A 13,347-nucleotide genomic window follows, 5' to 3' on the forward strand; every position below is an offset into this window, starting at 1 on the left:
GTGCAGTATAGCCACTGTGTAGTATAATCACTGTGCAGTATAGCCACTGTGTAGTATAGCCACTGTGTAGTATAGCCACTGTGTAGTATAGCCACTGTGCAGTATAGCCACTGTGCAGTATAGCCACTGTGTAGTATAGCCACTGTGTAGTATAGCCACTGTGTTGTATAGCCACTGTGTTGTATAGCCACTGTGTAGTATAGCATAGCCACTGTGTAGTATTGTCACTGTGTAGTATAGCATAGCCACTGTGTAGTATTGTCACTGTGTAGTATAGCATAGCCACTGTGTAATATAGCATAGCCACTGTGTAGTATAGCCACTGTGTAGTATAGCCACTGTGTAGTATAATCACTGTGCAGTATAGCCACTGTGCAGTATAGCATAGCCACTGTGTAGTATAGCCACTGTGTAGTATAATCACTGTGCAGTATAGCCACTGTGTAGTATAGCATAGCCACTGTGTAGTATAGCCACTGTGTAGTATAGCCACTGTGTAGTATAGCCACTGTGTAGTATAGCCACTGTGTAGTATAGCATAGCCACTGTGTAATATAGCATAGCCACTGTGTAATATAGCATAGCCACTGTGTAATATAGTATAGCCACTGTGTAATATAGCATAGCCACTGTGTAGTATAGCCACTGTGTAGTATAGCCACTGTGTAGTATAATCACTGTGTAGTATAGCATAGCCACTGTGTAGTATAGCCACTGTGCAGTATAGCCACTGTGCAGTATAGCATAGCCACTGTGTAGTATAGCCACGGTGTAGTATAGCCACGGTGTAGTATAGCCACGGTGTAGTATAGCCACGGTGTAGTATAGCCACGGTGTAGTATAGTCACTGTACTGTCATGCAATAACTATATCTGTGGCCTTTAAAGTCTAATCTGACTAGCAATCTCAGCAATTATGAAACTGTAGTCTGATAGAATGCAGGATTTCTTCACAAATGGTATACATACTGTATATAGTCATTGTCTGATGAAAACCTTGTAACTACATGTTTTGCCAATTTAAATAGTTTTACATTTATTGAAAGTGGTATCTAACCTCAATGTACTCTGAACATTTCATGTCTTTAGAATCAAGAACATTCAAAATAGCTTCTAAATTGTCATAATTCTATATTCTTGATGGAAAACATGTTTTTTTCTTGTCTTTTCTCTTTGAAAAGTTGATGTTTTGGCGATTGAATGTTTGAGTCAGACTGTGATGATATGAGCTGCAGTAGCAGCAGAGCATCCTGGTTAAAAACCACCTGATGAAGCTAACACTGTTTCACTTCACAAGGAATAGTAAAGATGAGCGCAGCAGTCAGTCTGCTTTCACCCAGTAGGAGCAGAGCATCTTACCTCATGAAAGAAGGCTGAAGCCAGGAACACTGCTGATTGGCCGAGCCACTTACTGACTCCACTCTTCAGCAGGGGCTTGTAGAAGTGGCTTTGGGAGAGAGAGAGGGAGCAACACAGGAGGAAGCATATCAAACACCCCATGGCAGCTACCAGCACACAAATCCCCAATACATCCTCAATACATTTCTGCTCAGTATCAACCTCCATTCCACTGATTCCGTACCATTGAATCATTTATAGGATCTCAATGTTAACATACAGTATACTATGTATAGAATACATTGCATCTACTCACCGAAGGCACCATTTGTGTACTGGAATATTCCAGTTTTGCCAAAAGTATGTGATGGTCTCAGAGTTCCTGCAAGAAAGGGAAAGGTCTCCTAGTCATGTGAAGTGATTTATTTTACAGTGGTACATGCTATTGATATTTAACCTGAGTACATCTCAAATGATGACTTCTCCCTCTTAGTAACATACTGGCAATAAACAATGGAACATAAGAAAACAGACCGTGTTCATTTCACCTACCACCAGTCTCTGTAAAACTCTCGGTCTCCAAATTGCAGGAGCTCAGCAATAAAGTTCAAGGACGAGTGGAAGAACCAGTAGAAGAATATCAACCAGAGAAGATGATTGGGCACCTGATGGGAGAGAGACGACAGGGGAATAATACTGTGTCCAGGACAACAGAAACCAACAGTAGAACAACGGAACGGCCCAATACAATGTTTATGTCATATCTCTCAAGGCCCAAGGTTACTATCAACCATGTTACCATGAGCGCATTACCCCGGTGTTCTCTTGTGTACTCACGGCTAGTCTGAGTAGACGCTCCATCATCATAGGCAAGTCCATATCCTACAGAATCAGGATCAATGAAGAAAGACAGATTGTATTGATAGAGAAAAATAGTCAAAAATGCTTTAAATGTAAATCATAAATGTACCAGTAATCCTACTTTACCTCCAATGGCTTCATAGAACTCTGAATAATGGGTATCATCCACTGGAGGCAAATAAGAGACCGATGAGGTGAATAAACAGCACAAATCATAAATAAAATGAGGTGCTTATTCTCAATAAATACATGTAGTCACTATACATAATTCAAAGTCAGGAGAAAACATACCTGCTGTGTTAATCCCACCAATAACTGGGTGAAGAACAGCTGGGAAGACAGATGATTTGTTTACTTAGCATTTCTCCTCTAAATCAAGCTAAGATACGTGTGTGTGTGTGTGTGTGTGTGTGTGTGTGTGTGTGTGTGTGTGTGTGTGTGTGTGTGTGTGTGTGTGTGTGTGTGTGTGTGTGTGTGTGTGTGTGTGTGTGTGTGTGTGTGCGTGTGCGTGTGCAGGAAAAACGCTGTCTGCCTTTTATCTTTGGATAAATCTTGGGACCAGAGTGCACATCTCCACAGTCGACCAATAACCAAGCTAATCTTCTAATGGAGGTTCAGAGAAATTCACAATGGAACTTGACATTGTTAAATAAGATACTTCTATTTGTTCTATCCATGTTTGCTGTAGATGACTGTGTCAGATCGTATTGAAGAGAATAGATCTGATGTTTGCTGTAGATGACTGTGTCAGATTGTATTGAGGAGAATAGATCAGATGTTTGCTGTAGATGACTGTGTCATATTGTATTGAGGAGAATAGATCTGATGTTTGCTGTAGATGACTGTGTCAGATTGTATTGAGGAGAATAGATCTGATGTTTGCTGTAGATGACTGTGTCATATTGTATTGAGGAGAATAGATCTGATGTTTGTTGTAGATGACTGTGTCATATTGTATTGAGGAGAATAGATCTGATGTTTGTTGTAGATGACTGTGTCATATTGTATTGAGGAGAATAGATCTGATGTTTGCTATAGATGACTGTGTCAGATCGTATTGAGGAGAATAGATCAGATGTTTGCTGTAGATGACTGTGTCATATTGTATTGAGGAGAATAGATCAGATGTTTGCTGTAGATGACTGTGTCATATTGTATTGAGGAGAATAGATCAGATGTTTGCTGTAGATGACTGTGTCATATTGTATTGAGGAGAATAGATCAGATGTTTGCTGTAGATGACTGTGTCATATTGTATTGAGGAGAATAGATCTGATGTTTGTTGTAGATGACTGTGTCATATTGTATTGAGGAGAATAGATCTGATGTTTGTTGTAGATGACTGTGTCATATTGTATTGAGGAGAATAGATCTGATGTTTGCTATAGATGACTGTGTCATATTGTATTGAGGAGAATAGATCTGATGTTTGCTGTAGATGACTGTGTCAGATTGTATTGAGGAGAATAGATCTGATGTTTGCTGTAGATGACTGTGTCATATTGTATTGAGGAGAATAGATCTGATGTTTGTTGTAGATGACTGTGTCATATTGTATTGAGGAGAATAGATCTGATGTTTGTTGTAGATGACTGTGTCATATTGTATTGAGGAGAATAGATCTGATGTTTGCTATAGATGACTGTGTCATATTGTATTGAGGAGAATAGATCTGATGTTTGCTGTAGATGACTGTGTCATATTGTATTGAGGAGAATAGATCTGATGTTTCTGTATCTCTGTAATGTGCTCCTTCACATGGGGCTAAACAGGAAGTTGTACATCTTCTTTTATACCCATAGCACAACATTGGGAAATAACCAGTAGGACAAAGCCGTGATAACATCAACTGTTCAATCTAGTTCACAGAGTATAAAGCAGCGTATTAACAAACCAATGCAGAAAGGGTGATTGGGGACAGAACTCACCATCTCAAAAAGCCTCCTTAGCAGGAAGCTCATTCGGATCCGTGGAGACCGGGGGAAGTTTAATTCATAGCAGAGGGTTGGTGCAAACACAAAATAATACAAATCTAAAAACACAACAGAGATTAGAAAGAAAGAGGAGAGTGAGAAATTAGAAAGAGAGAGACAGGAGAGAGAGAAAGAGAGAGGAGAGAGAGAGGGGAGAGAGAGAAAGAGAAAAAGAGGAGAGAAACAGAGAGTATTATTATAGTCTGATATAGCTCCAGTAGCAGGCTACAGCAGGATAGGCTGAGGCAGCAGTGATAAGAGTGGGGTCTGCTATAGCAGGATAGGTTGAGGCAGCAGTGATAAGAGTGGGGTCTGCTACAGCAGGATAGGTTGAGGCAGCAGTGATAAGAGTGGGGTCTGCTATAGCAGGATAGGTTGAGGCAGCAGTGATAAGAGTGGGGTCTGCTACAGCAGGATAGGTTGAGGCAGCAGTGATAAGAGTGGGGTCTGCTACAGCAGGATAGGTTGAGGCAGCAGTGATAAGAGTGGGGTCTGCTACAGCAGGATAGGTTGAGGCAGCAGTGATAAGAGTGGGGTCTGCTATAGCAGGATAGGTTGAGGCAGCAGTGATAAGAGTGGGGTCTGCTATAGCAGGATAGGTTGAGGCAGCAGTGATAAGAGTGGGGTCTGCTATAGCAGGATAGGTTGAGGCAGCAGTGATAAGAGTGGGGTCTGCTACAGCAGGATAGGTTGAGGCAGCAGTGATAAGAGTGGGGTCTGCTACAGCAGGACCTGGGTTCAAATACATGCATTTGACAATTTGTTATTTAAATAGGTTCTGTGTATTTGAGTATTTTCAAACACAGTCGAAAACAAGTACTTAAAACAAATATTTTAATGGTTATTTGTAAAAACCAAATAGTCGACCAAATTGTATTTTAAAGTATTTTCTAATACTATTTCAGATTATATTTTCAAAAACATGGGTTAAATGCATGGGAGTGTATTTGAGTATCTCTTGTTTTTTCAAATAAAAGTGATCTGAATACTTGTTTTGAAACGTTATTGAAATACCTGAAATTGTATTTGAGCCCAGGTCTTGGTCTACCTGGGATGGAATGTCCAATCTCTACTGACCTCTGAGTGTGACATTTCCAGGATAGGAGACCTGATAATCCTGCCCACTTTCCCCAGACCGCGGTATAGAGGAACCTGTAGAGGAGAGTACTAGCCATGTTAAGTCAGCAATTAAACATGTATGATTCTCACAGTCACAATCACTCTACTCAGAGAACAGCTTCTTGTGTACAGTCAACCAGCAGGTGGCAGTGCAGCAGTTAAGGAGCGATGTGGATTGTAGTATTATGTGTGTGTGTTAATGTTTATGTGTACATTTTCACCAACAGGAAAACGGTTTCCATTAAGGGTACATATACAAACACTCAGCATCGCCTCCTATGAAAAATTAGGTCACAGTTGCCAAGGAGGCGAGTCAGAAATCTCATTAAGCCCTTTATTAGTAGTCAAAGGTCAGTGTAGAACCCAGGTGACACAAACTCTCTAGACAAAGCAACTCTGGGAGTCAAAGGTTAATGTAGAACCCAGGTGACAAACTCTCTAGACAAAGCAACACTGGGAGTCAAAGGTCAACGTAGAACCCAGGTGACACAAACTCTCTAGACAAAGCAACTCTGGGAGTCAAAGGTCAATGTAGAACCCAGGTGACACAAACTCTCTAGACAAATCAACTCTGGGAGTCAAAGGTCAACATAGAACCCAGGTGACACAAACTCTCTAGACAAAGCAACTCTGGGAGTCAAAGGTCAATGTAGAACCCAGGTGACACAAACTCTCTAGACAAATCAACTCTGGGAGTCAAAGGTCAATGTAGAACCCAGGTGACACAAACTCCTCAGACAAAGCAACTCTGGGAGTCAAAGGTTAATGTAGAACCCAGGTGACACAAACTCTGGAGAAAACACAACTATGGGAGTCGTCACAGTAGGGCTTATAGGATGAGGGTTACTAGTTATTTTTCAAATACTTGATTGCCTGGCGCAATGGATAAAAAGGAATTGTCCCAAAAGTACATACTCCGCCCATCTGGCAGTGGAGGCAGACTCAATCAAATATAAAGTATTTGAAAAATCTCCCTCACACCGCACAAACTTCAAGAACAGACGTATCAGTAAAATCCGAAGCAGTGAAGCCCAGAAAGTGTGAGCAGTATAAAAAGCAAAAGCAGTACATCAGAAATAATTAAAGTAGTAGCAGTGTTGTTGTTAGCCAGTTGCTGGTAGGGGGCATAGAGGACAGTGGAGACTGAGGACTTACATGAGAGGGAGCGGGCCAGGCTACGGGCTTTAGCATGGGGCATAGAGGACTGTGGAGACTGAGGACTTACATGAGAGGGAGCGGGCCAGGCTACGGGCTTTAGCATGGGGCATAGAGGACTGTGGAGACTGAGGACTTACATGAGAGGGAGCGGGCCAGGCTACGGGCTTTAGCATGGGGCATAGAGGACTGTGGAGACTGAGGACTTACATGAGAGGGACCGGGCCAGGCTACGGGCTTTAGCATGGGGCATAGAGGACAGTGGAGACTGAGGACTTACATGAGAGGGACCGGGCCAGGCTACGGGCTTTAGCATGGGGCATAGAGGACTGTGGAGACTGAGGACTTACATGAGAGGGACCGGGCCAGGCTATGGGCTTTAGCATGGGGCATAGAGGACTGTGGAGACTGAGGACTTACATGAGAGGGAGCGGGCCAGGCTACGGGCTTTAGCATGGGGCATAGAGGACTGTGGAGACTGAGGACTTACATGAGAGGGACCGGGCCAGGCTACGGGCTTTAGCATGGGGCATAGAGGACTGTGGAGACTGAGGACTTACATGAGAGGGACCGGGCCAGGCTACGGGCTTTAGCATGGGGCATAGAGGACTGTGGAGACTGAGGACTTACATGAGAGGGACCGGGCCAGGCTACGGGCTTTAGCATGGGGCATAGAGGACTGTGGAGACTGAGGACTTACATGAGAGGGAGCGGGCCAGGCTACGGGCTTTAGCATGGGGCATAGAGGACTGTGGAGACTGAGGACTTACATGAGAGGGACCGGGCCAGGCTACGGGCTTTAGCAAGGGGCATAGAGGACTGTGGAGACTGAGGACTTACATGAGAGGGACCGGGCCAGGCTACGGGCTTTAGCATGGGGCATAGAGGACTGTGGAGACTGAGGACTTACATGAGAGGGACCGGGCCAGGCTACGGGCTTTAGCATGGGGCATAGAGGACTGTGGAGACTGAGGACGTACATGAGAGGGACCGGGCCAGGCTACGGGCTTTAGCACGGGGCATAGAGGACTGTGGAGACTGAGGACGTACATGAGAGGGACCGGGCCAGGCTACGGGCTTTAGCACGGGGCATAGAGGACTGTGGAGACTGAGGACTTACATGAGAGGGACCGGGCCAGGCTACGGGCTTTAGCAAGGGGCATAGAGGACTGTGGAGACTGAGGACTTACATGAGAGGGACCGGGCCAGGCTACGGGCTTTAGCATGGCTCATAGAGGACTGTGGAGACTGAGGACGTACATGAGAGGGAGCGGGCCAGGCTACGGGCTTTAGCACGGGGCATAGAGGACTGTGGAGACTGAGGACTTACATGAGAGGGAGCGGGCCAGGCTACGGGCTTTAGCAAGGGGCATAGAGGACTGTGGAGACTGAGGACTTACATGAGAGGGACCGGGCCAGGCTACGGGCTTTAGCACGGGGCATAGAGGACTGTGGAGACTGAGGACTTACATGAGAGGGACCGGGCCAGGCTACGGGCTTTAGCATGGCTCATAGAGGACTGTGGAGACTGAGGACGTACATGAGAGGGAGCGGGCCAGGCTACGGGCTTTAGCACGGGGCATAGAGGACTGTGGAGACTGAGGACTTACATGAGAGGGACCGGGCCAGGCTACGGGCTTTAGCATGGCTCATAGAGGACTGTGGAGACTGAGGACGTACATGAGAGGGGAGCGGGCCAGGCTACGGGCTTTAGCACGGGGCATAGAGGACTGTGGAGACTGAGGACTTACATGAGAGGGAGCGGGCCAGGCTACGGGCTTTAGCATGGGGCATAGAGGACTGTGGAGACTGAGGACTTACATGAGAGGACCGGACGGGCCAGGCTACGGGCTTTAGCATGGGGCATAGAGGACTGTGGAGACTGAGGACTTACATGAGAGGGACCGGGCCAGGCTACGGGCTTTAGCATGGGGCATAGAGGACTGTGGAGACTGAGGACGTACATGAGAGGGACCGGGCCAGGCTACGGGCTTTAGCACGGGGCATAGAGGACTGTGGAGACTGAGGACTTACATGAGAGGGACCGGGCCAGGCTACGGGCTTTAGCACGGGGCATAGAGGACTGTGGAGACTGAGGACTTACATGAGAGGGAGCGGGCCAGGCTACGGGCTTTAGCACGGGGCATAGAGGACTGTGGAGACTGAGGACTTACATGAGAGGGACCGGGCCAGGCTACGGGCTTTAGCATGGGGCATAGAGGACTGTGGAGACTGAGGACGTACATGAGAGGGACCGGGCCAGGCTACGGGCTTTAGCACGGGGCATAGAGGACTGTGGAGACTGAGGACTTACATGAGAGGGAGCGGGCCAGGCTACGGGCTTTAGCACGGGGCATAGAGGACTGTGGAGACTGAGGACTTACATGAGAGGGAGCGGGCCAGGCTACGGGCTTTAGCATGGGGCATAGAGGACTGTGGAGACTGAGGACGTACATGAGAGGGACCGGGCCAGGCTACGGGCTTTAGCACGGGGCATAGAGGACTGTGGAGACTGAGGACTTACATGAGAGGGACCGGGCCAGGCTACGGGCTTTAGCATGGCTCATAGAGGACTGTGGAGACTGAGGACGTACATGAGAGGGAGCGGGCCAGGCTACGGGCTTTAGCACGGGGCATAGAGGACTGTGGAGACTGAGGACTTACATGAGAGGGAGCGGGCCAGGCTACGGGCTTTAGCATGGGGCATAGAGGACTGTGGAGACTGAGGACTTACATGAGAGGGACCGGGCCAGGCTACGGGCTTTAGCATGGGGCATAGAGGACTGTGGAGACTGAGTACTTACATGAGAGGGACCGGGCCAGGCTACGGGCTTTAGCACGGGGCATAGAGGACTGTGGAGACTGAGGACTTACATGAGAGGGACCGGGCCAGGCTACGGGCTTTAGCATGGGGCATAGAGGACTGTGGAGACTGAGGACGTACATGAGAGGGAGCGGGCCAGGCTACGGGCTTTAGCACGGGGCATAGAGGACTGTGGAGACTGAGGACTTACATGAGAGGGAGCGGGCCAGGCTACGGGCTTTAGCATGGGGCATAGAGGACTGTGGAGACTGAGGACGTACATGAGAGGGACCGGGCCAGGCTACGGGCTTTAGCACGGGGCATAGAGGACTGTGGAGACTGAGGACTTACATGAGAGGGACCGGGCCAGGCTACGGGCTTTAGCATGGCTCATAGAGGACTGTGGAGACTGAGTACTTACATGAGAGGGACCGGGCCAGGCTACGGGCTTTAGCACGGGGCATAGAGGACTGTGGAGACTGAGGACGTACATGAGAGGGACCGGGCCAGGCTACGGGCTTTAGCACGGGGCATAGAGGACTGTGGAGACTGAGGACTTACATGAGAGGGACCGGGCCAGGCTACGGGCTTTAGCACGGGGCATAGAGGACTGTGGAGACTGAGGACTTACATGAGAGGGACCGGGCCAGGCTACGGGCTTTAGCATGGCTCATAGAGGACTGTGGAGACTGAGGACGTACATGAGAGGGAGCGGGCCAGGCTACGGGCTTTAGCACGGGGCATAGAGGACTGTGGAGACTGAGGACTTACATGAGAGGGACCGGGCCAGGCTACGGGCTTTAGCATGGCTCATAGAGGACTGTGGAGACTGAGGACGTACATGAGAGGGAGCGGGCCAGGCTACGGGCTTTAGCACGGGGCATAGAGGACTGTGGAGACTGAGGACTTACATGAGAGGAGCGGGCCAGGCTACGGGCTTTAGCATGGGGCATAGAGGACTGTGGAGACTGAGGACTTACATGAGAGGGACCGGGCCAGGCTACGGGCTTTAGCATGGGGCATAGAGGACTGTGGAGACTGAGGACTTACATGAGAGGACCGGGCCAGGCTACGGGCTTTAGCATGGGGCATAGAGGACTGTGGAGACTGAGGACGTACATGAGAGGGACCGGGCCAGGCTACGGGCTTTAGCACGGGGCATAGAGGACTGTGGAGACTGAGGACTTACATGAGAGGGACCGGGCCAGGCTACGGGCTTTAGCACGGGGCATAGAGGACTGTGGAGACTGAGGACTTACATGAGAGGGAGCGGGCCAGGCTACGGGCTTTAGCACGGGGCATAGAGGACTGTGGAGACTGAGGACTTACATGAGAGGGACCGGGCCAGGCTACGGGCTTTAGCATGGGGCATAGAGGACTGTGGAGACTGAGGACGTACATGAGAGGGAGGCGGGCCAGGCTACGGGCTTTAGCACGGGCATAGAGGACTGTGGAGACTGAGGACTTACATGAGAGGGAGCGGGCCAGGCTACGGGCTTTAGCATGGGGCATAGAGGACTGTGGAGACTGAGGACGTACATGAGAGGGACCGGGCCAGGCTACGGGCTTTAGCACGGGGCATAGAGGACTGTGGAGACTGAGGACTTACATGAGAGGGACCGGGCCAGGCTACGGGCTTTAGCATGGCTCATAGAGGACTGTGGAGACTGAGGACGTACATGAGAGGGAGCGGGCCAGGCTACGGGCTTTAGCACGGGGCATAGAGGACTGTGGAGACTGAGGACTTACATGAGAGGGAGCGGGCCAGGCTACGGGCTTTAGCATGGGGCATAGAGGACTGTGGAGACTGAGGACTTACATGAGAGGGACCGGGCCAGGCTACGGGCTTTAGCATGGGGCATAGAGGACTGTGGAGACTGAGTACTTACATGAGAGGGACCGGGCCAGGCTACGGGCTTTAGCACGGGGCATAGAGGACTGTGGAGACTGAGGACTTACATGAGAGGGACCGGGCCAGGCTACGGGCTTTAGCATGGGGCATAGAGGACTGTGGAGACTGAGGACGTACATGAGAGGGACCGGGCCAGGCTACGGGCTTTAGCACGGGGCATAGAGGACTGTGGAGACTGAGGACTTACATGAGAGGGAGCGGGCCAGGCTACGGGCTTTAGCATGGGGCATAGAGGACTGTGGAGACTGAGGACGTACATGAGAGGGACCGGGCCAGGCTACGGGCTTTAGCACGGGGCATAGAGGACTGTGGAGACTGAGGACTTACATGAGAGGACCGGGCCAGGCTACGGGCTTTAGCACGGGGCATAGAGGACTGTGGAGACTGAGGACTTACATGAGAGGGAGCGGGCCAGGCTACGGGGCTTTAGCATGGGGCATAGAGGACTGTGGAGACTGAGGACGTACATGAGAGGGACCGGGCCAGGCTACGGGCTTTAGCACGGGGCATAGAGGACTGTGGAGACTGAGGACTTACATGAGAGGACCGGGCCAGGCTACGGGCTTTAGCATGGGGCATAGAGGACTGTGGAGACTGAGGACTTACATGAGAGGGACCGGGCCAGGCTACGGGCTTTAGCACGGGGCATAGAGGACTGTGGAGACTGAGGACTTACATGAGAGGGACCGGGCCAGGCTACGGGCTTTAGCATGGGGCATAGAGGACTGTGGAGACTGAGGACGTACATGAGAGGGAGCGGGCCAGGCTACGGGCTTTAGCACGGGGCATAGAGGACTGTGGAGACTGAGGACTTACATGAGAGGGAGCGGGCCAGGCTACGGGCTTTAGCATGGGGCATAGAGGACTGTGGAGACTGAGGACGTACATGAGAGGGACCGGGCCAGGCTACGGGCTTTAGCACGGGGCATAGAGGACTGTGGAGACTGAGGACTTACATGAGAGGGACCGGGCCAGGCTACGGGCTTTAGCATGGCTCATAGAGGACTGTGGAGACTGAGGACGTACATGAGAGGGAGCGGGCCAGGCTACGGGCTTTAGCACGGGGCATAGAGGACTGTGGAGACTGAGGACTTACATGAGAGGGAGCGGGCCAGGCTACGGGCTTTAGCATGGGGCATAGAGGACTGTGGAGACTGAGGACTTACATGAGAGGGACCGGGCCAGGCTACGGGCTTTAGCATGGGGCATAGAGGACTGTGGAGACTGAGTACTTACATGAGAGGGACCGGGCCAGGCTACGGGCTTTAGCATGGGGCATAGAGGACTGTGGAGACTGAGGACGTACATGAGAGGGACCGGGCCAGGCTACGGGCTTTAGCACGGGGCATAGAGGACTGTGGAGACTGAGGACTTACATGAGAGGGACCGGGCCAGGCTACGGGCTTTAGCACGGGGCATAGAGGACTGTGGAGACTGAGGACTTACATGAGAGGACCGGGCCAGGCTACGGGCTTTAGCATGGGGCATAGAGGACTGTGGAGACTGAGGACGTACATGAGAGGGAGCGGGCCAGGCTTTACGGGCTTTAGCACGGGGCATAGAGGACTGTGGAGACTGAGGACTTACATGAGAGGGACTGTGGAGACTGAGGACTTACATGGGCCAGGCTACGGGCTTTAGCATGGGGCATAGAGGACTGTGGAGACTGAGGACGTACATGAGAGGGACCGGGCCAGGCTACGGGCTTTAGCACGGGGCATAGAGGACTGTGGAGACTGAGGACTTACATGAGAGGGACCGGGCCAGGCTACGGGCTTTAGCATGGCTCATAGAGGACTGTGGAGACTGAGGACGTACATGAGAGGGAGCGGGCCAGGCTACGGGCTTTAGCACGGGGCATAGAGGACTGTGGAGACTGAGGACTTACATGAGAGGACCGGGCCAGGCTACGGGCTTTAGCATGGGGCATAGAGGACTGTGGAGACTGAGGACTTACATGAGAGGGACCGGGCCAGGCTACGGGCTTTAGCATGGGGCATAGAGGACTGTGGAGACTGAGTACTTACATGAGAGGGACCGGGCCAGGCTACGGGCTTTAGCATGGGGCATAGAGGACTGTGGAGACTGAGGACGTACATGAGACCGGGACCGCACGGGGGCATAGAGGACTGTGGAGACTGAGGACTTACATGAGAGGGACCGGGCCAGGCTACGGGCTTTAGCACG

At 50.4% G+C, this 13,347-nt stretch overlaps 1 protein-coding gene across 1 annotated transcript; it reads right to left on the reverse strand.

Moving 5' to 3' along the window:
* Positions 1-31: 31 nt before the first annotated feature.
* LOC135519828 (diacylglycerol O-acyltransferase 1-like) lies at positions 32-6,488 on the reverse strand. The gene is made up of 9 exons (XM_064945039.1): positions 6,446-6,488; positions 5,249-5,323; positions 4,127-4,230; positions 2,490-2,528; positions 2,325-2,366; positions 2,175-2,219; positions 1,890-2,002; positions 1,654-1,719; positions 32-1,446 (listed from the first exon to the last, which is right to left on the reverse strand). The coding sequence occupies exons 1-9, from the start codon at positions 6,486-6,488 to the stop codon at positions 1,332-1,334; spliced, it is 642 nt and encodes a 213-aa protein (XP_064801111.1). The 3' UTR covers positions 32-1,331.
* Positions 6,489-13,347: the final 6,859 nt, after the last annotated feature.

This window comes from Oncorhynchus masou, chromosome 29, assembly GCF_036934945.1.
Source record: "Oncorhynchus masou masou isolate Uvic2021 chromosome 29, UVic_Omas_1.1, whole genome shotgun sequence".
In the NCBI taxonomy this organism is placed as follows: Eukaryota; Metazoa; Chordata; class Actinopteri; order Salmoniformes; family Salmonidae; genus Oncorhynchus; species Oncorhynchus masou.

Bases quoted from the DNA above. Each gene is read 5' to 3' on its own strand.
- LOC135519828 (XM_064945039.1), bottom strand. From the start codon at position 6,488: ATGCCCCATGCTAAAGCCCGTAGCCTGGCCCGCTCCCTCTCAT. The intron at 2,003-2,174 runs GTGAGTACACAA...CTCTCCCATCAG, and splicing joins AGCGTCTACTCAGACTAGCC to GTGCCCAATCATCTTCTCTG. The intron at 1,447-1,653 runs GTGAGTAGATGC...TCTCTCCCAAAG, and splicing joins GTACACAAATGGTGCCTTCG to CCACTTCTACAAGCCCCTGC.